Source organism: Salminus brasiliensis, chromosome 11 (assembly GCF_030463535.1).
Source record: "Salminus brasiliensis chromosome 11, fSalBra1.hap2, whole genome shotgun sequence".
NCBI lineage: Eukaryota > Metazoa > Chordata > Actinopteri > Characiformes > Bryconidae > Salminus > Salminus brasiliensis.
Window position 1 is genome coordinate 21,053,436 of NC_132888.1, and position 27,729 is coordinate 21,081,164.

Genomic DNA, 27,729 nt, shown 5'->3' on the forward strand with positions numbered 1-27,729 from the left:
ATTTACAGCTTTAGTGAGCCACAGCAGTCCTCTCACTAAAGGTTTTGATTGGTTCTGCCAGTTTGACTGATTGTAGTCCCGCCCTCTAGTTAAAAGAGAGACTGTGATTTGCCCTACTGCTGAGTTTGACATTCGGTTTGTTTGTGCCTATAGGCCAGAGCCTGTGCAATAAGGGCGGAGTGGCCTGAACTCTTCCAGTATTCACAGACTTAGGCTTACGAACAAATACAGCAATGACAAATTGTACCCAGTTTAACTTGAAACGAGGTGAAAAAGCTGGTGAATTGGCAGACAGGGACACGGTAAAGAACAGCGTCTTTTTTAGACGTTTATTATTGTTTTTTTCCACACTCCAGAGAACACTAAGAGTTACACAGAGCTGTGTTCAAGCCCACACAGAGAGGAGAGAAAGGAATACACCTCAGTCGGCAGCATCAACGTCACCACACAGTGCAACAGGACAGCATATAAAGTTTATGCTGAAAATACTGAAAAAAAAAGTACAACAAACGATCCAACAAAGAACATCCGAATGCTAAGATACAAAATACATATATGCACAATAGAGAAAAAAAATAGATCAACTGTAATTGGGCACCTTTTAAGGTTATGTAAAGAACTGGTGCTGAGGTAGACAGTACAATAAAGTAAAAGACAATAAATGTAAAACCGCTTTGTCATCACAAGCCAAAAACAAAAGAAAGAAAAAAAAATTTATAATAAAATAAATGGATTAAAAATAAAAAAAATATTTGGTCCCAGGTGGATTCCCAGTGCTTCTATTCATCAAATCGTATGACAATGGCACAGATAGGGGAGCACTGAGGGAAATGGCTACGTCCTGGCTGAAGGGAAGTAAAACACAGTGGCGCAGGGATGCCATTTTTGTCACTTTTATGCTGTCAAATAGGTTTTATTGCAAAATGCTACCAAATACGCTCCAGCACAGTGTAGTTAGACAACAGTGGCTATTGCTGACTGCCTAAAGGAGCTGATTTCTATTTACAGAACCAAAGAAACTCACAAGTGGCAAACAGCACTGATCGCTTTGCCAGCTGTGTGTGTGGTAAGAAACATGTCGGCATCCCTGACTGTCTCAGTGCACAGTCCGTTTCAATAGTGAATTTCATCATCAGTACATCCAGAGACACGTAACACTTAAAGGGGGAAACAAAAGTCAACAGTTTTGTCTCCGAATGCAAAAAAAAAAACCCAAACAAAACAAAAACAATGCATCAAAGCCATTTCTGTGGATGCACGGAAGAGTGTTTTTTTTTCCTCATAAAGTAGTGCATTAAAACACTAAATTGACCACAATTTGACTCACACTGCACACACACAAGAACCTGCATACGGCCGCGGGCCCGGTCCGAACCCTGCGGCCGAGAATATGGTGAACACAATACGAGGACACAGAAAGATCTCCTTTTCTAGAGGATTTTGTGCTCGGTGATGCTGAACTCTAGTAGCCCCTGCACATCTTGGCATTATTTCACCGCCCCAGCCTCCCTCAAATCAGCCCACTCTCAGTACACGGAATCACCACTGACGCAAAACTGACACCCAGCAGCAGTGACCACGATATAAGTTTTTTTCCATTTTTTTTTTTACAAACATCTACTACTGAACATCATCAACATTGTAAAAGAGGCACGAGAAAAAAGTCACTCGAAATCAAGAAGAACAAACACAATGTAAAAGTCACTGTAAAAGTACGCGACTCACTCGAATAGAAACGAATGGACAGGGATCGCACGATACGGCATACAAAAATACGACGACTCTTTTTTATCGTACTTAGCAAAGTGCCACGTTTGGCTCTCGTCTGAAAGTGAAGATGTGTGTTTTTTTTTTTTGCACGATGGAGAAGCAACGTTCTCATATAATTATTTTTTTTCTTCTTCTTAAACTCCACTTAGCAGTACTCCGTGTCCTTTTTGTCGATTCGGATGAATCATTTTCACATAAAAAGACGACACTTCTATTCACATTGTTCAAGTTTATCCCTTATACCATAGCTCGTCAACATTCCAAAGTCTCTTGTTGTTCAGACTGATCAGGATATATACTGTCTTATGTCAGGTTCTAGCTTGTTAAAATGGTTAAACGGACAAGGAGTGTGAATTTTGAAGGTCGAGTCAAGTAAAAAGTAAATCAAGATCTCTGAGAATTAAGCGAATGGATGAGAATGCGAATTTTGCAAACTGCGGAACTCGAATGTGCTTTCGCCTTTGTGCAAAACAGAGAGCGATGAAGAGGTAGCACTGAAATAGAGGAGGGTGAAACGGGAGGAAGTTGAGCAAGGTTCTACAAGCAGTGCTGAACTTAGAAACACGACGAGAAAAAAAGTGCAACTCTCGGTGAACGGAGGAAACGACGACTTGTGTGATTATGAAGAGGCTAACAAACTGCACAAGCGATGTACGATGTAGTCATCGCCCTCGTAAATGCAGCTCAGTAGAATAAAGCAAAATAGATAGAGTTATAGAGATAGAGAGAGAGAAGGAGAGGAGGGCGGACTAGTACAGAAATAAATCAAGCATAAGAGATAATAATGAGGTAAAATTCAAGTAACACGTAACAAGAGAACAGAAAGATAAAAAGCAATGAAAAAAAACAAGCGTAACGTCTGAATAGACTGCAGCTGAATACTGCAAACTCTCCTTTAATCTCTTCTTTTTTCAGATTACTTTAATCTCTCCATTTAATATGTCTTTAATATCTGTGTTTTAAAATTCAGTCTACTGAGTAATTCATCAAAGGATGCCGGAACGTGACACCTACAACACCATGTGATACAGTCAATTAAATATCATCTACCAGCCATTAGAAACACGATGAGCGTGATTATGATCTCGCGCAGCTCGGAACGAGCCTTTATCCGCCGACCCCGGCTCTGTATCAGATGCTAAACCGACTGTAGGTGAAGGAAAGCTCCGGCACGCCGCCTGCAGATGATCAGAAAATGGTGAACAGGGAAGGCAAACCACGCCTGTTTACCTCTCTGTTTGTATCTGGGTGTAAATCGGTAAACTGTACATTAACGTCAACTCAACGGTGAAAGTGCACAGTGTACTTACTCTAATGTTTGAATACTTTGATTCAACATCCCTGAACGTCCTTAAAATTTTGTTAGCATAATGCAGCATAACTCGAGTTTACCTGTGATTCGATGGCGTCCTTTAAGTGCTTGCGACACTCAAATGATATCGGCCATATAGGCCTGCACTTTTAAACACTGAAGAAAAAATAGCACTTAAAAAATAACCCTAGGCCTAATTTGGCGCTCTACTTCACTCGGCGATCCGATTTTACGGCAAGTCTGGTTTTGGTAAACTGATTTAATAAATGGTTTGGACTGGTGGATCCCGTGAATCGCAAACGAACGCTACCCGATATTACTTTGAAGAAGAAAATGAAGTGCAAAAATGCTGTACATTTGTGGAATGAAGAGAGTGGGTTCTTTTGCGTCTTGTTAGTGGGAATCGAATGTATTATAGTGGTGGACTCGAATATTACGAAATAGCAAAAATCCCTTTTTTTAAGGAAAAAGTCAGTTTAACAAGACTTTACCCACGTTATTTCCGTTTACCATTGCAAGAGCGCTGTAACGTCCTTGGAGATGAATTTGAACATGTGCATTTCAAATGACAAAAAAAAACAACAAAAAGGAGAAGAATTCCTCATACATAACATCTTCACTTTTCCTTGTCCATCTTTGGCCCAGGCTTTGAGCGAAGCAGTTGAGCGAGCGGAGCATGGGCGCAGGTTGCTACTTCCCTCTCCCTCTCTTTCCAGACCTGTCCCGTGTCTCTCAGACGTAGCACAGGTACAGGTAGGTCTTCTCTATCCTCCAGTCGGACGGGATGTCCTCGGGCTTGTGGTTCTTCATGTGCTTCTGCATGGCCGACAGGCTCGGGCAGTACTCCTGGCAGATGGTGCACTGGTAGGGTGAGGCGCCGTTGTGGGTGCGCAGGTGCTTGATCATGGCCGAGTAGTCGCGCGAACGCTGGTGGCACAGCTTGCACTCGAATGGCTTCTCACCTGTGGAGGGCGAGGAACAGCAGTTTAGCCGCTAGACATAAGACAAGCACATGTCGAAGGCTGTTTAAGATTCGGACAAGGGATGTTCTGATCAGCTCGGAAACACTGGTAAGGTCTTTGCGTAAAATGTCGTTGCCTACATGGTTTCTACTCTAGCATTTGGTTACGTGTCTCCTTGCCCGAATAACAGTATCAATACTGTCAAATAAGGATTATTTTAGTTTATTTGCTTTCTGCTTTGTGTCTGAGCAGAACACAACGTTGACGCTCCCACATCACAGGATGAGAACTGAAGAGTGCACAGTTTCAAATCTATGATTTTTAAAGATGTTGACTAACTAGCAAAATCGCCAGAGTCTGAAACAGCATGTGAAATACCAAAGCCAGAACAAATGGACTAAAACTAAAATGCACAGGACCTCTAAAGATTTGGTCAATCTCCACAGACCGGCGTAATCCTTAACTGACTGGATGAAGCTGTCGTTAAGTCATGTAGACACTAAGCAAGTATTCCAGAAGAAAGTATGTATGTGCCTAATTCTTGTCCAGTGAGCTTATCAGAGCCAAACCAGGCACCCATTAATAGATCAAGCCAATATATATACACATATAAAGCCTGATCCACTTGTGTTCCTTTTCTGAGGCTGTTGCTGCACTCTGTTTGTAACACTGTTGTAAAAGGTGACATTAACAGACGTTATTTAAAACTTGTGGAGTCATGGCTAACAAGCAGTGTGAGAGTATTTTAATGGGCCAAATGTCCTAGATTAGTATTTTGTTCGTAATTCAGTTGGACCACTTGCCAACCTTCATTCCAGGATGAAACACTGCTTATAGCTTCAGTGTGTATAGGTGGGGCTAAACTGATGTAGGTTGAATAGGATAAATGTAAAAATGCTTTTATATTATCACTGTTTTGTGAATTTGGTTCACAAAACAGTCCAAAGAAATTGAGAATTGATTGTTTTCCTGTAGTTTAAAAATACCTTACTGCATCATACCTAGATCCCATTACTTTTACTATTAGGAATGTATAGCTGTATTATCTATGGCTGATACGCTATAATAAAATACTTGGATTAAAACTGGGGGGCATCCGGGGGGGGGGGGGGGGCCCATAAAATCTTGTCTTGATCGGGACACACCTCATTTGGGCACAAAATTGGCTACATGATGACTCTTAGGCACAAAAAGGGCACCTGCAATCTGGAGTGGAAACTGCAAGCGTGTAATGGCATAAGCTAACGGCCTATCATTGTCCGTGGCAAACTGATTATTGATCTGTCATTGACAGCGGGTGTAAATGTCAATGATTCCACCCGCTGCTCGTCTACAGGGCCAGTGGCCTTTCGCTAGGAGCCTGTCTCTGCTCTCGTTATCTACATGAGCCCGGTCCAGCGCCGCAGCCTCGTTTGACAAAAAGAAGTCAATTATTTGACAGGCTACCTGATAGGGTGGCTTAGCAGCTGCCTTATTGAAGAGCGGAGAGGAGCAGCAATCAGCCTGTAATTCCACCTCAACCACAGAGTTTGATATGCCACCCAGGCGCACTGATCTATCCTGTCAGTACACAGCTGATAACGGCCACACACGAAACGTGATACAAATTTAAGTCTAAACATGTCAAAATCAAAAGGCTGCCCGTCGTCCCAGTAGCTTCTGAAGCTCTTCAGCACAACACTTAGCCTGAGAAGCCCTGCAGTCAGTAGAGATGAGAGCTGTTTGGCATAAATATAATTACTGAAGCCTTTGTTTAATCAGTTAAGGACTGAGTCAGGCTGCAGCTGTCATTTTTACATCCACATGCTTTATTGAGGCAGTTGACCTCCTAATGCCACTACTGCATTGGTTGCTAAGTTTATTGAGATGCATCAATCTAAAAATGTCCAACTGTGCTTGTCTCTCACAGAACATCCCGATTTTAGATGAAGAAGCGTACTATGGTCAAGTTCATAAAGTGTGCCATTACATATATCATCACATTAAGACCAATGAATTTTCTCATTCATAAAGAAGGATAACTGGCCTGTTTTACTGTTTACATATGCAACACCACTAAGCTTTTCTCTCATTTGTATGCACTGTTAGCAATAACACTGCCAGTCCGTGAAAAAATACCACCTGAATCTGTTAAGAAGCTGTTGTGGATGAAGCAATCTTTTCTACACTGTTTTCACACATTTGATCACTCAGGCAGTTGCTCATTAATCTTTATTACCTCATTAAAATGTTGATTTTCACTGACTGTTACCAAGGACACAATACATACGAATTAATTTGCTGTTTTTTGGCTAACCCTTACAGTTATATTTGTGGCATTTGGCTGATGATGCTATTCAGAGCAACTTACATTTAAATCAGGTTACACAGGTAAGTGTATATCGTACTAAGAGTCTTGTCCAAGGACTCTTACTAGTACTAAATGGAGTTTTTGCCCAGTCAGGGATTCAAACTCTTGTCTGTAATGGAGAGGCAGTGTTATTTCCCACTATGCTACAACAACCACTTACTTTTGGACCTCTATATTTCTTAATCACTGCCATACTGACTTTATAAATTTAACTTATTCACTGCACACACATTGTCTGTGATGTAACATAGTTTTATGAGGCTGATGATTACTTTTATTAGTTGTTATACCAGTAACTTTGGTCATGCCACGGTATATATGGCCGTAGGGAATGGTGTTAGTCTATCTAGCTGGCAATGCTGGAGCTAGGTAATGATAAATATCTTGCATCAGGCTCTTCCACATGCATTCAATATAAAAAAATATGAAATAAATGACTGAATTTATGTATTTAGACAATAAATGAAGCTGTGTACTGCGATTTCCCATCAGGTTGGATTTTTAATGAAGCTATACTGGATTTATTTTTTATTTTTATTTAACCAGGTTGGTCCCGTTGAGACACAATGATCTCTTTTCCGAGGGCCAATATTCTATAAAACTTGTCAACCTTAAGAACAATAGCTGTGAACGAGACATTCTTGAAAGACAGAGCATGTCTTTGTGCATTATAATTGCAGTTCTGGTTATTGTGTGTCCTAGTGTGTTCAGAGTGTGGGCTGCGTGAGGGTTTAGAAGATCTAACCTGTGTGGACGCGGTAGTGGGTCTCCAGCTGGTGTTTGAGGCTGAACTTCTTGCCGCAGCCGTTGCATTCGTAAGGCTTCTCTCCAGTGTGGATGCGCTTGTGGCCCTTTAGTGTGCTCTCATCCCGGAAGCAGCTCCCGCAGAACTCACACTCGTATGGGTGATCTCCTGTTTCATGGAGAAATCACACTCACATTTAGTCGCAGACCACTACACTACTGTTAAGGTGATCAGAATGGATGGATTATTTGCATCACATGACTCTTTAAAACTACTGTCAGAATTTGTTGAAGGTATAATAATACGAAACCAGTTGATCTGAATCATCTTCCACAGGTTTAAAATGTAATTTGAAATTGTGAATACAAAACTGGGGGAACCAATGGCTGGAGTCCAGCCCAGTTTGCTGATGCTCTCGCACACCTACACAACCTGGCAATTAACACATGAGTTAATTCAGGTGTGCTTGAGCAAGAAAAGCAAAATCTGTGGAGGAATCCGGCCCTCCAGAACTGGAGTTCCCCACCCCTGCTTTAAACCCTAATATGTGGGCCCTACACTTCAGTTCCTCATTAATTCTCCTTTTAACTTTCATATTAGTGATTAACTTGTCTTCAGATTAATAACTAAACAGTAAGAACAGTAACCAAAACTATGCATTATTTTTCTGTAATAATTATTTTTTACATTTTTCCATTATATTTTATTGAACCAATGAGCCACAGAGTGAAAAGCATGGTCTTCCTCCCTACATAGTGGACTACATAAGGCATAAAACTACGATGTCTACACACAGAATGTAAATACTGGTCTATTGCAGATATATGATGCTTCTTGTAGGTTTCAAATCCTTCATTTCATGATTTGTATAGTGCACTACATAGGGAATTGTGTGTAATTTGAGATTCAACCTTTTTATTTGGGATTAAACCTGTGTTTTATTCCATTTTCGTGGAGTCTGTCTTAATGAGGTACAGTCGCCCTGTACAGAGCTATCATGCTCATGCACACGTTTTTCTCTATGTGTTGAGGGAAATAATACAAAAATGAAGAGAGAAAAATTAAAATCTCAGTTTTTTTTTTAAACTAGGTAGAAATACACCAGAGGCTTTGCAATGTGTTGGAGTGCAGACGGCAATATCTTAAACGTCTGGTGTGAAAGCCACCAAGTGTGTTCAGGTGTGTTGGGTGGGCATGGCCGGGCATTAGAGCTCTGGTGGGTCTGATTCTTAGAGCATGACTGACGTGTTGGCTGGAGGTGTTCATGGGGGCATGGTCCTGACATTCTCACTCATAGTCCAGTGGATGTTTATGTTTGTGAGTAGAAGAACTGTATGTGATAAATGTTCTACTAATGTTTTCTACTGAACATTGCAATAACTCAACCCAAACAAAAAAGTCTCTCATGCAGACTTTAAAATATAAAAGGTCTATAAGGTAACTAAGCTTAGAATGTTGTGTGTGTGTGTGTGGGGGGGATGTTTGGGGGGGGGGGTTACTACATGACTACATCTTGGTATATCTGCTTATTGACCAAATGGCTTTTCTAATGCCAATAATCAGTGATACTTTGATACAGTGCGTGATGACTGCCTGTGGCCGGCTGCTAATTGCTTTGCTGCTCAGCCTAACAGCTTCTTATATCATTTTCTCAGGCGGCAGCATGGCGCTCGGCCAGCCGTATAATGCCGGCGATATTTAATGCATTTCAGCCCTGACGCCCGCGCTTTAAGTCATCAGCGGTGACCCATGCTTTTCATTATCTCCCTGTCCAAGTGGCAGCCGTGCCTTGGAATAAATTGCATTTCTTGTTATGTACTGTCATGCTCCGACTTAAACCCTCCTCTTAAGAGACAATGCAGAAAGTCCCAGAGCACGCTTTCCTTTTTTTCCTCCTTTTTTCTCCCCTCCAAGCCTGGTTCACGGCGCGCCATTCACATTCAAATCCACTCCTAGCAGGAGCAGCAGCCTGAAATGAATGGGTTTTTATCGGAGTGGAGAGGAAGAGCGGGACGAAATCCCGGTGGAACAGATATAAGATGATAGATAGAGTGGCAGTCTTTAGGCATCTGTATCAACTTATCAGATGCACCTTGCGAAAAGCCCTCCAGTCCGTCTGTCATTAAAGTTAATGGAGCCGAGGCGAGCAGCCGGTCGGCCAGACTCGCGCCGCCACAGGCATGCTAATGCGCTTACGCTCAGCCCTGTGAAGACTCACCACCACGCTGCTAACGTCAATTACCCACCTCATACGGAGTGCTAATTTCTAGTGGGTTAGGGGCTTTGCTACACATTGACTCAATTGATCTCTTTGTCTGACACCTATTCGAAGGCTTCCAATGCTTGCAGACAGACTGAATGTATGGTGGCAGGTACTGAGGCGCAAATTATGAAGACATGAGCAAACACACCAACGCCTTGGTTTTGGTCACTAACAAAGGATCACAGAATAGGGTTTCTGGGTGTATTCAAGTCCTGTAAGGACATGGTTGTGAAAAATGAAGGCTCCCATCATCGGAAAGAAAAAAAAAAAGACGCTCGGACAAAGTGCCATGAAAAGGCATGAAAGGCGAAGCTCAGAGGAGCTTCAGAGAGCTTTCTGTGCCATAAACAATCCGGCTCGCTCCTCTCTGTCTGCGCTATCAAACACAGCTGTGAACATTAGACAGCCGCCACTGTCTGCAAATGGCCTGCCAGTGAAACGGAGAGCGAACAGCAATGGCATATTAATGAGAGGGCGCTACACGTGCGGAATGTAGAGCGGAGAGAGGCTCCCTAGCCAGACACGCACAGCAATGCACACTGATGTGGCCAGATGTGTGCTCTGGTCCTCTCACTTACACTCACACTCACCATCACTCATACAACGCTGCCACCAGTAAGTACAGTCGCCTCAGGTAGCCTAACATAGCCTTCATCTGAGGACTAGCATGGACAATATAGACTTACATGTTTATACTGTCATTAACAAATATTATATTATATTATGTATTATTATATTATATTTATACTATACATGTTATTATACTATGATAGCATACCATCACTGGTCTCATAAACAGGGTTGGGATGCTTTAAAAATGCAATCCACTACAGATTACAGATTACCTGTTGAAAAATGTAATTCTAACGTAACCCAAAGGATTAGTATAATAAAGTAATGTAATCCGATTAGATTCCCTTACTTCTGGATTACTTGTCTTTTTAAAGCCATACATTCAAATACAGACTATATTCGAATACAGACTTTACATATAAATTCACATGAAACCAGCCAGTGTGTTTACACCAAATACCAAACCATCTCATCTCCACATCAACAATCTTATGTCCTCATAAAGCAAATCCCCTGTCTACCACATTATATATGCTGCTGCTGCTGGAATAAAACCTGAACAAAATCTTATTCAAAGTGAATGTATAAAGATTTTATTCACAGTACTCTGGATGATTTAAATTGGTCCATTCATCATGAAATGTTCAAACATCTGGCTGAAACAAACTGCTTAGACAGGTCTAGATAACACAGCATCCAGCAGTCAGCTAACCATACAGTAGTCCTAGCTCGTCTACACTCCATGTGTGTCATTACCATCCACACAGAGACGTTATAAATGAGGACACCGGTTTGACATATGAATGGGAGTTCTTGTAAAGCTCAACATGGCGTCTGTTTATGGATAAAGTCATGTCTTTCAACAAAATAACGTGTGAAAAATCATGTTTTTCTGTGCATTTTTCAGCCGAATGCTACAGAGATTAAATCTGGTCCTGACATTAACTGACGTGTTTGAAAACGCTAATTTGCCCTTCTTACTTTACCAGTCCTGGAAAGTAAGTATTTTATGTGTTCTGAAAAATAAAACCTGAATAGAATTAGAATAAATACAAATAAGATTAACGTGATGGCTCGAGCCATCCAGGACACGTGGAACCAAGCCTATGTCTAAAATGACTTTCAATGTAAAATATCTGTACATTAACTAAGATCCAAAGTAAAGAATATGGGAATAAAGAAGGTTTTGTTCCAGCAGCATCATTTTATTCCAAGCCGTTTGGAATCGTTTCCATTGGTCTGTCTGTCTGTTCTATGTAAGAGGCAGCTGGTGTTTTCAACCAGTGTGAAAGAAAAACAAAGTCAGTTACGAGTCTATAAATGTTACGAGTCTGAAAATGACTATATATTGTAAGTCATCAAGTTATCTGACATATTTGAAGCGTTTATCAAACAGGCTATTTGAAACGGGCTTGATGTGCATATATATCTGCCACCCAGGAGAATTTGGTCAACAACATCGTATAAACTGATTTAAAAAACACAGAAAGAAATTTCTTTCTGCTGGAGCATGAGAATAGTTGACATTTACCCAGACAGCATGGAACATCAGAATGTCTTTTCAGTTATTGCACCAAAGCAAGAGTACACGGCGCGTCAGAGTCGGGTAGGAGCGCATACATAATGGCTGGGCTTCAATGTTTAAAAAAGCAACTGCTCCTTCTTTCTGTCCCCCTCTCATCCAAAATTTACATGTCGAGTCTAAGACCTCAACCGTCTCTGACAATTCCACTGTTATTCCAGGTCACAAAGGCGGAGGAAGACATTCTGCAAAGCGAAATGGAATTCACTCAGCCGGCCGCACAGATTGCTTGTCTTTTCTAGGCTAAGAATATTTTTTTTTTTTTTTTAAAGATTTTCTAAGACATGTACTGCACTATGAAGGCTGGTCTCATAAACATGGTGATACATGACTTTGGAAAATGGACTCTTAGATCTTTCATGGTGTGCACACCTTGAAACACCTCTTTATATTGTTACATTTTTTCTGAACATGGTTACAATCTACAATCTACAGTCAGGTCCATATGTATTTGGACAGCGACACATTTTTGAGAATTTTTGCCTCTGCACACCAACTCTATTTTAACAAAGATACGGCACTAGCCATTTAGGAATTATAGCCACTTTATGATGGTCCCTCCATGTTCATAGGCTCAAAAATGAACAGGACAACTACACTCTTGAGGTGGTAGGTACATCATTAGTAATGTCTACAGTTAAGAGACGCCTTTATGAATTTAAATACAGAGGGTCAAGATGCAAACCACTGGAAACACTCAAAAACGGAAAGGTGAGATTACCTTTAAAAAAGATTTAGTGGACAGATGAAATCAAAATAAACTGAGTATGGAGAAGAAAAGGGAAGGGTTCCTTATCAGAAGCAATACAACCTCATCTGTCAAACATGGTGGAAGCACTGTGGAAGCTCAGGAATGTATGGCTGCTGATGGAACTGAGTAACTGGTGTTTATTGATGATTGTTACTGATGACAGAAGCAGCAGGACTAATTCTGAATGTGTATTAAGCTGTATATTTCGCTCAGATTCAGTAAACGCTGCAAAAAAACAGAACCTTATCACCATTACAGAATATTACAACCATTACAAAACCATAATAAAACCATTATTCTACCACCACTGTTTCAGTCTAGACACTCAGTTTTAATGAAATCATTCTTTAAGAAGCTGTCTACAATGTTCTCAATCTCCACTCTCTCGCATCGCTGGATAAGTGTGAACTAGGCCTAAGGGTTAGAGACCTAACTGGTGTTGAATGTCAGTCATGTTTCTTCTTAAAGACCTGCAAGCAGATGGAGGCAGGTGTGTTTAGCACGGCACTCACCTGTGTGTGAGCGGAGGTGGCGTTTGAGCGCCGTGTGGCTGGGGAAGGTGCGGTCACACTCGCTGCAGATGTAGCTGCGCACACCTGCATGAACCTCCATGTGCTGCTGCAGGGCCTTCTGGGTCTGAAAGCGTTTTCCACACAGCAGGCAAAAGACAGCCATATCTGAACCTGGGGAGAGAGGGCAGGAGAGAGAAAGATTGAGGGAGGGAGAGAGAGACATTCAGATCTCAGTTTCTACAACATACACAGCATGCACAATTATGACTTAATTCATTTCAAGCAGCTCAGTAATTAGGAATAAATACAGTGACTGAAGCAGAATGAACGAAATGAATAAACTCCTCAGTCACTCTCCATCTCTCCCTCCTTCTCTCTCTCTCTCGTTCTTTTTTTTAAACTGAGCAGTCCGGTATCTCTTGCTTCAGTCAATAATGTATCTTTCAAGTAAAGCTGTCTCTAATTTAAAATCTATGTGAATTCCCAGAGGTGGGCTCATGAACAGTAGGCCAGGATTGACTTCCCACTCAATCAATCAGCGTTTGCCTCACAGCTCAGAGAAGGAGAAGGGAAAAAAGGCCACAATTGCGCCTGAGACACATAAAAATCAGCTTCTGGTCTCTATCACAGACAGCCTGCCAGTAATGGGAGTTTTGTGCAAATGCACCCTGACAAGCACCCACCCCCAACCCCAACTCTTTCCCTTGTATTTCAGTTTAAGGACAGACATCGATTCAGGCTCATCAGATCATACAACAGGAGAACAAAGACCTGAAAAACTAAAAACGACAGATGAGTATACATGGCTTCTCGTTACGTATGTATAGAGTACTGACTGTTGCTTTATTCAAGTATAGAGTTGCTTATATTAATACATACTGCATGTTATTTCTCACTATCACGTATGCCAATTATGACTTGGCTGATATATAGATTGGCTAGTTATATCAAGTAATAATAAGGTATATTAGGGTATTAGTATTAATCAAATTCCTGCCTGTCAATTATTAAGGCTGTGGACTAACAACTTAACATTTGCAAGAGCGTCATGCTGATGTTAGCCCCCTTTTTTCCTACACCTTTAAAACACTCATATTAGTTGTCATTTAAATGAGCATCCCTCTCTCTTCAGTTAGTACAGTCCCAGTTAGTCCATTAAAGCAACATTGTGTAGCGTTTTTATCTTCAAAATCATGTTGATGCTCAACTGACTGTAATAGTGAAAAGTAATGACCAGAACGGGCCGGAACGCTGCTACTGCACTATGAACTATAAGTTTGGTGGAGCTGCACGAGACCCCTTTTAAGAACTGTGTAACTCTGTCTAGCCCAAGTCATATTAGTGTAATATCCTGAAATATTACTCTACCTCCTCAGTTCACATGATTCTTTCTGTATCTCTCAGCTTGTCCAGAAATGCACAAAATGTCAATGAGTGGGAGCTGCCATTTGCAGCAGTGGTGTAAAACGTAAATTACACTACTCACCTGTAGGTAGAGCCCATGAGATAAAAATACCTATTCTCGCATAATGCTGCTTTAATGAGTCTCATGCATTGACATCCGACACACAGACATGGACCAGAGGATTGGAAAACCTACAGTCTCCATTCTAGTTCATCTTAAGGTGTTCAGTGGGGTTGAAGTCAGGACTCTATGAGCCAGGTGACCTCACCAGAATTTGTGCTTGTGACTGGAACAGAAAAGGGTCTTAAAATTGTATGATGAAACTTTTCCAAACTGTTTTTGGAGCCACAGATAGAGCCATAGATCTCTGAGAGTCTAAGGGATTAAACTGATTAGTTACAGGTTGGGGAGCATCACATAACTCTCAGTCAGAAAATGACCTTACTGTCTATAAAGTAACTATATTTAGTGGCTTGTATTAAATATTGTAACCAACTGATATCACTGATATGAGGAGAGTCACTAAATTTATATAAAACATCCACAATCTACTCACTATTACCAAAGTAAAGCCACTGTAATACAGACTTAATCTCATCACCATCATGGTTAGAATCCAAAAATGCACAGATGAAGCCTTAGAAAAATAAAAGCTTACACCCACCACCACCTAGCACTACCTCGCACCCATTACCTGCATTACTGAACATTACGATACAGCAATTTCTGTTGTTCATTTGGGTTTAACCTCTTGAACCTCTTAATCTTTTGACTTTTCTAACAACCTTAGGATTATTATTCAGTAATTACACAGAATCCATTCAACCAACAGTCATTCTTAGGTAATTGGAGTGGGGTGTTGAGCTGCTGGCGGTTCTGTAAAGTTTAAGAGGTTAAGAAATGTGGCTTTCACAGGAGCCATAAACTGGAATTTCAGTCTGTTTTGGAAGTGCCTTATTATCGTGTTGATTTTTAATAGACTTATTATTTAATGTAATAATTTCATGTATTTAATCATTTAATAATAAAATTATTAAATAAAAAGAGGGTAATCATATTATTAATAATATATGTTTACATTTTAAATTTAAATATTTTGTTTGATAATATTAATAAAAGTTTGATAAGCGATGAGTCGCTGACGGTAGGGCCACTTGGAGGCCTGCAAAAAGGGGTAATATCTGACTCTATAAACATGTATCATCGTCACTGTGCTCTAACCCAGTACTGGAATCAGTCAGAAACCGTTTATATTGATTGGCCCCAAATACAGAAAGCCTTTTACAGCTACGCAGCGACACAAATAGCTCATTAAAAATCAGCTATCTTACTAGAAATGCTACCAAGAAGAGACGTGATTCAAAACACTATTATTTGTGACAGGTCACACGCAAACACAGCATCAGCGCTTTGCTGTCGCACTGGAAAGTTTTTGTTTGACAGAGCAAAGAGGGCAAACCGGTACGCGGTTTAGATGTGTGAGCCGCTTGCAACTGGGAGGGGGGTAAAAAGGAAGACAGGCGTAAAGCTATATGAGGCAGGAGTGCCTCAGCTCCCTACCCGCTCATGTCTTTAGGAATAATTTACCTCTACTACTCTATCTATTTATACCATCTTTCATGCTCTTCAGAGAGCACATAGTCTCTCTCCCTCTCTCTCTGTCTCTCTCTCACTCCTCTCACCACACTCCCAGCAGAGCTTTAATGGGCCTGAAGTAGCTGACAGAGTTGCTTAAGCTGGGTGAATGGGGCTGTTAATGGAGCCGGCTCTGCTCACAAGGCGAGTGTCAGCCTGGGCAGCAGCAGAGGCTTCACACAGGTTTCTCTCCAGACCCAGTACTTTACCAATGCCTCGCACAACCTTGCTCTCTCTGTGCACACACATGCGCACACACACACATCAACAAGTGCTAATGCAGCTAGCTCTGATTATGATTATAATACCTGCACAGTCTTTTTTGATGATGAAGTTTTTATTAAAATTGTTACATCATGTCTTATAGCAATGGTTATATCTTACATCTGTGGTCTCCAGTACTGCTCCTGGAGAGCTATCCTCCCACAGACTTAATGCAATTACTGCCTTCAGAAGTGCTTGACTGGCTGAATGGGGTGTGTTAGATTTGAGGTGGAGTTGGAACCTGCAGGACAGCAGATCTCCAGTAGGAGGGTAGAAGATCAATGTTTTAATGTTTTCTCCACATATGATATGTGTGCATTTCTGACAGGACAGTATACTTCATGATTTACACAGGCAGTATCATAATGTATATCCCCTGTACGTGTCACTCTTTTCCCCATACAATGCAGGACATTTCCACTATGTAATAAAAATAAGTCTACATTGTATCAGTGCATTGTGTAACACACTCCTATCAACCCCTTAAACAGCCTATGGCCGCTGCTGGACCGAAAGTGTGATTACAAACTTATATTACCAAAGAATAGCCCCACCAGTTTGTACAGAAGTCCCTGTAGATACTGAGAAGTACATCTTAGTGTGTAATAAGCTTGGGGTGTTAACAGAATACTTGGTAGCATTGTATTTAGACAGTACACTTTAAATGCGTTGTAACAGACCTTTAACTTATTTTAATTTTCTGTAATTTACCCTACACACAACCCCACTCTAACCAGAACCCAAAACCTGAACCTATGTTTGTAATAGAGAAGTGTGCATTTGAAGAACCTTTACATCAAGTGATCAAGGGTCTTTACACTCATCCATCTCTATTACAAACATATTTCCTCATAGAATTAAAAGTGTTTCTTTTAATTGGTTCTATGGCATCACTCAAAAACATGCTAAAATGTAAGCAATCAAACATGTCAGACTTTAGGACTTAAAACACAACACAGGGCCTGGGACCGTGGGAGGGCTGGGAACCGACTGAGATGTTTATGTACACTGAATACACACTGAGTGTGTCCCAAGTGTGTGCTAATTACTAATACTAACTAGTTTTTGCATGTGATAAGTGTCAAAGTTGTGTACACTCTAATATCCCCAATGTATGAACTGAAAAACTATCTAATATTATATAAAACTATATATATATCTATATATATATATATATAAATGCAGACCAAGTGCATATGCAATATGTGTATTATAAACATACATCATCAGGTGTGTCCAATCGTTTGACTGATGTGGTAGGCGTCAACAGCATTATGTCCTATCAGCTTTAAAAGTCTTTATACAATGAAATGCTATTCATGGCTTGGAAAAGTCTCCAAGCCTTCCTATATGATGAAAAGAAGAGATGGAGAGAAAGAGCTGCTGATGGGAGGTTGGAGTGAGGTCAAAGGCCAGAGGATGCAGGAGGTAGATGGGATGAGTGTGTGTGTGTGTGTGTGTGTGTGTGTTGGGGGTGGTGTATCCCTGCTGAGCATGAACACAATAAGGATTGGGTAGTGCCTGGGCTGGACAATACACTATCGGAGTCCTGCTGTTAGCTTTACTGAAATACCACTGCACACAGCAGAGTGACATTAGAGCACCCAGGAGTGGACACTGATGAGCCGTGCCAGTGGACAGGTGATGTTAATCTGAGCTGTGTCATTGGACAAGTTGGGTTAGTCTTAAATCAAACAGAGAAACTGGTACTTTTCACTAAATTTGTCCTGCTTTTGGTTCTAAATTCAGATGTAAACTGAATCTATGTGCTATGTGTTGGTGATTTAACTGTTGATCGTTTATAATCAACTGACCTATCCATGCTTTCCATATGAAGAAATCCAAGTATAAAATTAATTCAAAATGATTACTTTGCCCTCCATTTCTGTCCTTTTGTCCTGTAGGTAAAAATTCCACTTTTTGAAGTCAAGCATAAAGTACCCTGAAGGTCCCAATCCACCAAATAAATTCTGTATCCATGTTCTCAATGGCGACTGTTTCATTGAGTTCAGCCACTCTCCCAAAACCCGTATACGTTTTTGCTTTGCATTAGAATATCGCTGCTGTCCCAAGAAAAAACATGTATCTCCTTTTTTGCCAATCTTTAGTTTTTTTTTCACTGTTTGAACTCTGTAGCTGCTCTGTACACTGTGTATACAATTCAGGATAAATGGACCAATAAAAATGCTCTAAATTCAAAGAGTTTTGCCTTTTCCTGTAAAGTCACCGTTTTGGAGATGGACGGGATGATGACTATAAGGCTTTAAAAAGACAAGAAATCCAAAAGTTACTGAAAGTAATCAGATTATGTTATGTTTTTTTATATAGTAATCCTTTGGATTACAGTACAGTTACATTTTTGAAAAGGTAATCAGTAATCTGTAGAGGAATGTGCACATTTTAAAGCAACTGTCCTAACCCATGATCATATCTACATGATAGTATATCATCACTGTCATGAAAAATCTTCTCCATCTCCATTTTAGCTTTCACTTTAGTTTTTGAATCTGGAAGTAGTTTTTTTTCCTTTAAACAGATATGGGAGGACTTCTTTTATTCATTTTTAAATGACTTGGGGATTCAGGTGATTTCCACTTGATAGTAATGCAATTTGGAGTAAGAGGTGCTATCTACGAATCAAAAAACATGCCTATTTGATCTTGTACCACAAATTCATCACCTAACAAAGTAGGTCTTGGGAATGTGAGCTGTAATTGTACAAGAACAAAAAGGTTTCTGTTTTCTATGTTCTGCAGTTTCAACAGTTTCTCTGCACATTTATTTCTTAAACAATTCTGAATTGTACTACAGTCATGTCATGGAATTAAACCATTGTTCAATCTGAGCTACAATTTACTGAATCATTTGGTAAAGACTCCTCGTGAAATCTAACCCTTGTTTCAATAGTCTAAGCGCATCCCAAGGATGCCTATTGATTTTGATGCCGAGCCTTTCCACCGCAGACCCGTTTTATCACACCTAGGTCTATAAATGCAGTGCTGGGACACACTTAATCAAACAATTATATTAAATCATGGGAAAGGGAGCGAATGTGTCCGGCGCTCATATGGATACAAACTATCTCCTCTGGCTGGAGATCGTTTACAAGAGCACAAGTGAGCCTGCCTGCTCCTTCCCAGTCCTACAAATCCTCTTTAATCAGATATGAGGAGGGGAGAGAGGCCGAGTGTAAGAGAGGGAATGATTAGTAAACAGGAGCCTGTGCCACTGCTTCATTGGCATTCGAGTGGGGTTAGCGTGTTGCATTTAAAATGCCGTCTGATGAGGACTACAAAATCAAACCATTTGTTACTGCCATTGAAGTGCCTGTGGGCAACAGGCAATTAAATTGGAATTAGTGTGGGGAATGAGATACAGATGATTCATATGGAGAGGGAGAGCTGTCAGAGAGACGGTCTGGAATTCCATTAACTTAACTGGGATGGATACGACGGGAGTAAACAGGCTTGGCCCCCTTCAGGTGCTGCCCGCTTTACCCCACCACCAGCCATTCTGATGTATTGTCTCACTTCGGTGTGATTTACGCCCTCTATGGTTTAAGAGCAATATACATCACGCCAGGACGTGATTAAAACCGAAGGGAGAGTGCCAGCTGTGCCTTAGAACCCAAATTATAAACAGAGCCACAGCAAACTTCAAACTGCAGCGTGAATCAAAACTTGATGTGTTATCGTTGATGATATCGGTGTTATTATTATGACATATCTTTAAAGTCCTATCAGTCAACCTGTCAGGGTGCCTTAAAAAGTTGACATCAGACATGTAGTCATATTAACCCGTTTTCAGTATATTTAGGTATAGTATATTTTAATGCACCGTGGAAGAGCAGTATGCTTTGTGACACTAGGCTCCAGTTTCACTTAAAACTCATCATCCACTTCTTCCTGGTAAGGGTTGTGGTGGGTCCAGAGCCTAGCCAGAATCATTGGAGCAAAAGGCAGGAATACCTCTAGACAGGGTGCCGGTCCTTCACAGGATACCACACACACCCATTCATGCACAGCTGCAATGTGTATTTGAGAGGAAACCAGAGTATATTGATAAATTCACACAGACACAAGGAGAACCACCACTCCTCACAAATAGAGACTGGAGTGAGGACCAAGCCACAAGACTAGGCCCTATAAATGTTTGTATCGTATGAGCAGATATGCACAACAAAATATTGGATATTTGCACTGGCCCACAAAATCCCACTGGCCTTTTATCAGTGGATCCCTTTATAAGAGCACCAAAATGTGTATGTATTAAAACTGTATGTTTAAAACTTTAACACTTGAATTAGCATGCTTGCCCTGTAAGGGCAACAGTTCCTCATAAAGAGAGACTTCATGAAGAAGGAAGAAAATACAGTGGTTTAATCCCAAATTACACACTACTCTCTATGTAGTGCACTATGCATTATCATTTATTAGTAGTAGATCAGAATTTAGATTTATTCATAAGTGAAATTCTGAAATCTAGTGCTATCTTTGTTTTATTACATATCTAGTTCACTATATAGGGAGGAAGAAGGTATTTGACATTTAGCCAGAAAGCTAAAGAGAGCGCTGAACACGGACATTTCGCCTTGGAGAGCATTTTAGGTTTCAATGACCAAAAACGGGTGTTCGTGTGCATGGCCAAAGGCCAAAACACAGACAAAAATTTGGTGCTTTACCTAGCCAGGGAATTCCTGGTCTGCCACAGGGAAGGTGGTGTTGTTACTCACTACACCACACCAATCATTTTCATACCTTTTCTAGCAGTCCATTCATCATGAAAAGTTCAAACAGTGTACAGGCAGCTGGCGTTTTCATTATTAGGCATAAAACACAGAAAGCAATCACACACTTTCTTGAGCACACTGCAGGCATCGCCAATCCAACGCAACTGTCTGATTTTTCCTTCTCTTCCTTATTACTGTTACTTCTTCCCTTCTGCTGCTTTGTATAGTTGGTTACTGTGATTTGCGCTTATTGTATTTATGGTCCTGTTAAATATTCATAAATAAGTTAAATAAGATATCCTGAGAAGGATGTCTTCATATGGATCATCCACTGTACTCCTGCTGCCTCCTCGGGGTCGATTCACAGCGGGCCGGGTGCTGACCGCTTCACATTGTTAATATTTCGGCAAACAGAGAGTCATTTGTGCGCTCTAATGTTGGCTGAAGCCTCTGTTCTGGAATGCATTGTACCTTTGGCTATGATTTATTCGAGAGGCCATCTGGACAGTGGGGGGGGACCGTTGTCCTGAATGTTGGAGTGACCTGCCCTATTATTGGCCTGAGTGGTGGGTCCGGCTCTTTCCCGCTCCTCAGTGTCTTTATTTGGAAGCGCAAAGCTGCTGAGGTGGCTTTTCTTCCCAACAAAAGGACTCTCCGCTGCGTCTCATCACGGAAGACAATGAGAGCCGTGTGGCGGTGTGTTTTTGTTTTCTCAAAGTCAGTTGCCGGAATGGGGGGCAAGAGTGGACAATTACGGATCATCGGAAAAAACGGCAGAAGAGAATGTGAATGAGGGAGGTAAAACAGTGTATCACAGAGAACACACATCCAATCTGAGTAGAATTACTAAAAAAATCACAAATGAGTCCAGAGCTGTGATACATAAAGATTCAGTAAAGAGGAGAGAAGAGAGAGAGATGGGGATGGAGACAGAGAGAGAACAGAGAAAAAGGGGGAAAGATACGAGAGAGTGAGAGACATAGTGTGCGATATCAGAAAGAGAGAGGGGGGGAGAATGAAAGAGAGAGAGAAAAAGAGAGAGAGAGAAGCAGTAAGAAAGAAAGAGAGAAAGAAAAAAGCGAGCAAGAGAGATAGAGGGAGACAGAGGGAGTCTTTGGAGGATATCAGTATTCCAGCAGAACAAGCTGCCTTTCACAGCTCGTAATGAGCCCCAGGTCACAGGAAACAGGTGCTTGGTAGATTTTCAAAAGCACAAGAGCACATCAGAGAGAGGCTCCGTCGCTGTTCGTTCATCACAGTCTGTGTGATTAATCATTTCTTAAAATCAAAACATTTGGAGGCAGAAGAGAACAACAAGATCCTCCACTTCAGAAATCTGACTGAGAGAGTACTGCAGATTGCGAGACTCGTGTGCCGATCATTCGATAAACACACACTAAACTCAGCGTTCAGCTCAGCGTGTTTCGTCAATACGGCCCCGACATGAACACCGAGGTAAATGATTCATGCGAACTCTTCAGCTTATTCTCTCTGAAAGAATGCAGGGGCACTTGTTGAGTGCTGCACTTAGTGTCCAGCAGGGGGAGCGCTGGGTCACAGCCTTGTGCCACAGACTCTCCAGGCAGACCTTGCATGACCCCATCACGCAGCATCAGTAACAAACAGCTCCCACAAACACACACCGTGACTCATTCGGTTATTATTTAAAGTCATTGTGAGATTATTCCAGTGTCGTGTTTGTGTGTGTGTACATCCCAGGAGCAGGAAGGGCTGCTCATAATGACAGCTTAAGCTCCAATATATCAATGCTCTCCTTTACTTTTAAGCCTTCAGATTCTCAACGTGACTCAAAGACAACAAAAAAACGTGTAATGCAAAAGAAATAAAACATGTAGAGGAACATGTCCAGTCCTGTTTAGAGGCATGATAAAGATATTCCATTAACGGGAACTTATAGCATCTTCCAAATATCTGTGTAATGAAATATTTTGTGCAAACAAAGTCATTCAGAGTGGTTTCTACAGAGTCAGAATTCTTCACAGTGGTGGTGAATGGCACAAGACATGTGAAGACTTTAATACCTCTAAAAGGTTCACAGAGAGTTATTATATGGAATAGTTCTATTTACATTTTCTCACATAGTTTTATATCCACTCAAGGCAGATAAATACATGGAACTTGTGTTGTATATACCCCCCCCCATCAAATCATTATATTTTTCCATCATCATTACATATAAAACCCTATAACCATGTGTTGTAGATTCACTGGTGGCTTTAGATAGTAAATAAAATGGCTATATACAATGTGCTGTAGACATTTTGAGCCCTGGTTCCATTCACCACCAACATAAACAAATCTGAGCTGATAAGTTTCTCTACAACAGTATTTTACACCAGTCCACTCTAAATGCTGTTCAAACCTCAGAGAGTGAGGAGATCAATAGAGAAATAGAGAAATCAAGAAACTGTGGAAATCCCTGATAAAAAAAAGCATCATCCTGACTTCAGTTTGATTCGAATGCTGGTTTAAAAGCAGGTTCTGCTGAAGTGTGAGAAATCCTTAAAAGGGGCTAAAGTTCATCCCTAATTGACATGTATTGCCTCCTACATTTTTTCCCAGGCCAAGCAGAAAAGCCAGCTGAAGCAAGACTTCTCACTGGCCCTTCACTGTACAAAAGGCAGGGGATTTGCTTTTCACACTGGTCAGATGACCCCACGACCCCTGGAGAGCAGCGACTCAAAAGTGCAGAATTGGCGTGGAAGCTACAGGCCTAATCCTGTTCCCACACGTTGGTGAAGCAGGCGCACATTTCTAAGTGGCAGTGAAGGTTCTCCGTACAACACTTGAGAGAATTACTAAAACATATTTCCCTGCTTCTTTTCTGGAAATGAAACAAAACGACTTCATGGTCTTCATGGCTCAGGCCTTCATCAGGGGGATGGTATTGATAGTCTGATCAGTCAAAAGTAAACACACAGAGCTGCTGTCAGAACTAAACCTCAAATATCCCAAAAGCGATCAGCTCCATCAGTTTCATATCATTTTATTCCATGTCTGTAGGCCTTTCTATATCACTGTGTATTATGTAAGTCTTCGATTCTAGTTTGGTGTACTGCCTTAGCTGCAGGAGGACTACAGTAGCTAATCACAGAACCAACCAGACTGTTTTTCCTGTCACTTATAAACACTTCAATTCACTGTTTTTTTTTTTTTGCCAAAGTGCAAAAATGCAGTGTTTTTGACACTTCTAAATTAGACCCACTGCTGTAGTGATACCTACTGTAGCCAAAAGCTTCAGAATTGATGAAAATCCTTTACATGGCAGATGATAAGCAAATAGTCATGTAATTAAAAGTCTGTTGACAGCTGCTTGAAAACAAAAACAGTATTTGTAAGGCTAAGGATATCTAGCCATTGGAAATGAATGGGTTATTTACATGTCATTTACATGCGCCCCTCCCCCGGGCTATGCCACAGAGCCACAGAACCAGTAAATTTGTGGGAAATGTGTGCTGATCATTACATTTTCACTCAAATTCTTTCTCTGGGCTTTTTTGGTCACAAGCAACAAGATTAATAATAACATCATTAATATAGCAGCCTAAATGAACACACTGATAAGAAACACAGTTCTGACAGAAGCACGGACGTGCTGCTCTTTAGACAAAGCATTCGGAGGAACAGAAATGTTCAGAAATATCGTGCCACACCAACATGGTTCCTATAGCCTTTACCAATGTGTATAGGGGTCAGTCACACAAGGCTGACGCTTCGTCTAAAGTCTCTGGTTTAAATTGTCTATTCCACTCTGAATGTTGCTACAGATACAGGTTCAGGTGCCTTCTGAGCCAACATCGTAGAACAGCCGAGAATGCACGTCAGAAATGACAGAAATCTGCAGTAAACACCCTGCAGGAATTAATGTGTTATAGTTTGGAAGAAGCTCAGAAGACAAGCTGTTCCTCCACCAAAGAGGTGGGCTTTAAGTTGTAATACTCAGAATAGTCTGCATATAAAACTATATAAAACATATGAAACACAATGACTGTTGTGTGTAAAATCTTTCACACAGCTTGGAGCTAACAGAAATCAACATTATGCTTATAGACAATACGTTAGATGTTCATTAATGGAAAGTTTGTGAATACATGACAAAAACTAGACTCACAAACTTACTGGAAGTAGAGTCAACCAGTACAGATAAAATGCCACTTTTGCCTCATAAGCCAAGTAGCTAAAAAAGTTATAAAAATAAATAAATAAACACATAAACTTAGCTGAAAAACGTGTACTTAGCCGACACACAATTGGGACGCCATAAAATCGCCAACCAGTTTCATAAACCTCCCAATTGCTGATCGTGGTACTGCCCGATTCCTATGGCGCAGCCTAATGTACACACACACAAACTTCAAGTAAGGCCTTCTTTGAGCATTTTCTTAGTATAATTCCTGGCTATGAGCAATCATGTCAGAATATTACTTAATTTATATAAGTGGTTTACACACACAGGCCTCTTTTTGGTTTATAAAAAAGAGAGAAAGCAACACATGCCATCCCACCAAGCGGATAGTTTTGGAGCACAGCATGGAGGAAAATAAGCTGCAAAGACTTGAATCAACTGGTGCATCAGACATGCCGGATCAAGGAAGTACCGGCGAGAAGTGTCGACTCGCTGAGGCAAAAAAAAAAAAAAAAGAAAAAAAAAAATCAAGCACATCTGATGCAACCATCCCTCTCACTGATTCATGCAGGGAGAGGAGAACGTCTCTGCTCGGAAAGGGCTGCGGTGAGACAGTCTGTGAAAACATGAACGTTAGGTAAATAAGCTCTGTGCTCAGGCCGCAAAACCGCGCGTGAATGTCACTGGCCGCACAGACGAGACATAGCTGCGGGCTGCTCACCTGCTCCAGGCTGTTTTGTCCGGGGCACACGAGGCCGTCTCTGACAAAAAAAACCCCAGAAAACTGCTCTATTGCTAGAGGCTCGTTCCACTGACAACAACGCTAAATAAGCCAAACATCGTTCTTCCTCTTTTAGCCTATAACAGTGGATTAAGGTTAAACGTTGCAGACAGAGAGCGCTAACAGCTCTTCCTTTCATTTCTCCCAAGGACGAGAGCTGGGGAAGGCAATCAGCACCACAAAGAATTAGGGCTAGAAGATCAATCCTACTTTTAGCGTCGCCGCCATATTACTTTCTAGCTTTGTCATTAAGGGCTGTGTTGACGGTTCAAATTACATTACACACACGCGAGAGAGTGACGTGATTACACTGGTGAGGATGTAGAATCGGGAGCATATCTAATGTTAAGAGGGTGAAGCCTGGTCTCCTGTGTGTAGAGTGAGTGAATTAGCCACTCTGCTGTAAAGCCAATTACAAAGTACACAAACACCAACACATGCACAGTTAAACACTACCCTATCCATCACTACTAGCCTGAAAAAAAGCTTATAGCTGAGTGAGTATACTCACTCCCAGAGCTAACAGAGAGTGCTAAAGCAGCATTACACAAGAACTGCTGGGCTCCCCCTACAGTTGCGGAGTGTAATTCACTTTTACACTTATGGACGGCTGTATTGATTGACAAGCTGAGAGATATGGAAGCGGCGTCGGTGAAAGTGAAAGGTCCCTTTCGACTGACATGGTAGAGTGATACTGCAGGATTTCGTCTTGTGCAGCTCCAACAAAGTTCCACAGTGCAGTAACAGCACTCCGGGCCCGGAGTTGCACTCATAGATACGCCGTTATTCCTATTGTTGCTGTTGGACCAAAAAAAATATTGTTTTGGCAACGATAAGAATTAGAGGTTAGTTCTTGTTTACCAAAAAAATTAATAAATAAATAAATAAAAATATTATATATATATATATATATATATATATATATATATATATATATATATATGAGATTTTTCTTCTAATATATATTCTAATATGAGATTATTCAAAAATATTGAGACGTCCAATATTAAAACGATACAGGAAAAACCCTGTATGACTTTCAATAATCTAAAAGTCCATGTAAAAAGATTTTGATAATGACAAATGAAGTCATTTTGGAGCATTTCTGTTGGTCCATGCTTCATGACACCAACATTTTGAACCAATGCAGATTCAAATTATGTCAGAATGTCAAAAACAACACAAATGGAGATACAAGGCTTTAGTCCGGCACCGACAATACATGACATGATCTTATCAGGTGACATTATTAGACATGCACTGATATAGTAATTGTGGACTGATGCCAATATGTGTACGTATTGGTTGCTGCTATTATAGTTAAATCAGCCTTACAAAGAAACCGAATGATTATGTCAGTGGGGTTACAAACACAGTAAAGTGAATAACAGAATAGCAGATATTTTAGTGCAGTAACAACCTAACCACTCTAATCTCCTGGAGTTCAATATACACATCCTCAAATATGAGTATCTTTGAAACCTCTGTCTGATGTGATACTGATACCATTGCGCATCACTGGAAATGGTCTTACTGTTTCTGCACTCGGTTTAAGGACTAAAATCATTTGTCAGCGCTGTACCATGATCACATCCCATGACATGACTTCAAGTAACTAAGAATTCACAATGTCCTTCTTACAACAAGAAATGTCAGATGTGCATTTAAGCGGCTTTCATTGCCACCATGCCATTTACTCCAGCGTGATCCCATCCCAGCTGATGTGGTTTAGGTGATAGTTAATCCCTGCATTCACCGTCAAGTCAGTTCTGTCTTTGTCCCAATCTAAACAAAATTATTCCCACACTGCCTTATTTACAGCGTAAAATACACAAAGGACATCAATATTTATTCAATAAAGATCTTCTTAGAGGCCTTTTCAAACAAGTCAGGAATCTAATTACATGCTGTATGACTGGGCTACAGTCAGAGAGACGGGGTGTGGGTG

At 40.9% G+C, this 27,729-nt stretch overlaps 1 protein-coding gene across 1 annotated transcript in view; it reads right to left on the reverse strand.

Moving 5' to 3' along the window:
• Nucleotides 1-352: 352 nt before the first annotated feature.
• Nucleotides 353-27,729, reverse strand: part of zbtb16b (zinc finger and BTB domain containing 16b) — a 65,884-nt gene continuing 38,507 nt past the window's right edge. Inside the window, exons 5-7 of the mRNA XM_072691203.1 lie at nucleotides 12,821-12,991; nucleotides 7,140-7,307; nucleotides 353-4,044 (exon numbers count right to left, since the gene is read on the reverse strand). Of these exons, the coding sequence (XP_072547304.1) occupies nucleotides 3,815-4,044; nucleotides 7,140-7,307; nucleotides 12,821-12,991 (569 nt within the window). The 3' untranslated portion in view covers nucleotides 353-3,814. The remainder of the gene's footprint in view (nucleotides 4,045-7,139; nucleotides 7,308-12,820; nucleotides 12,992-27,729) is intronic.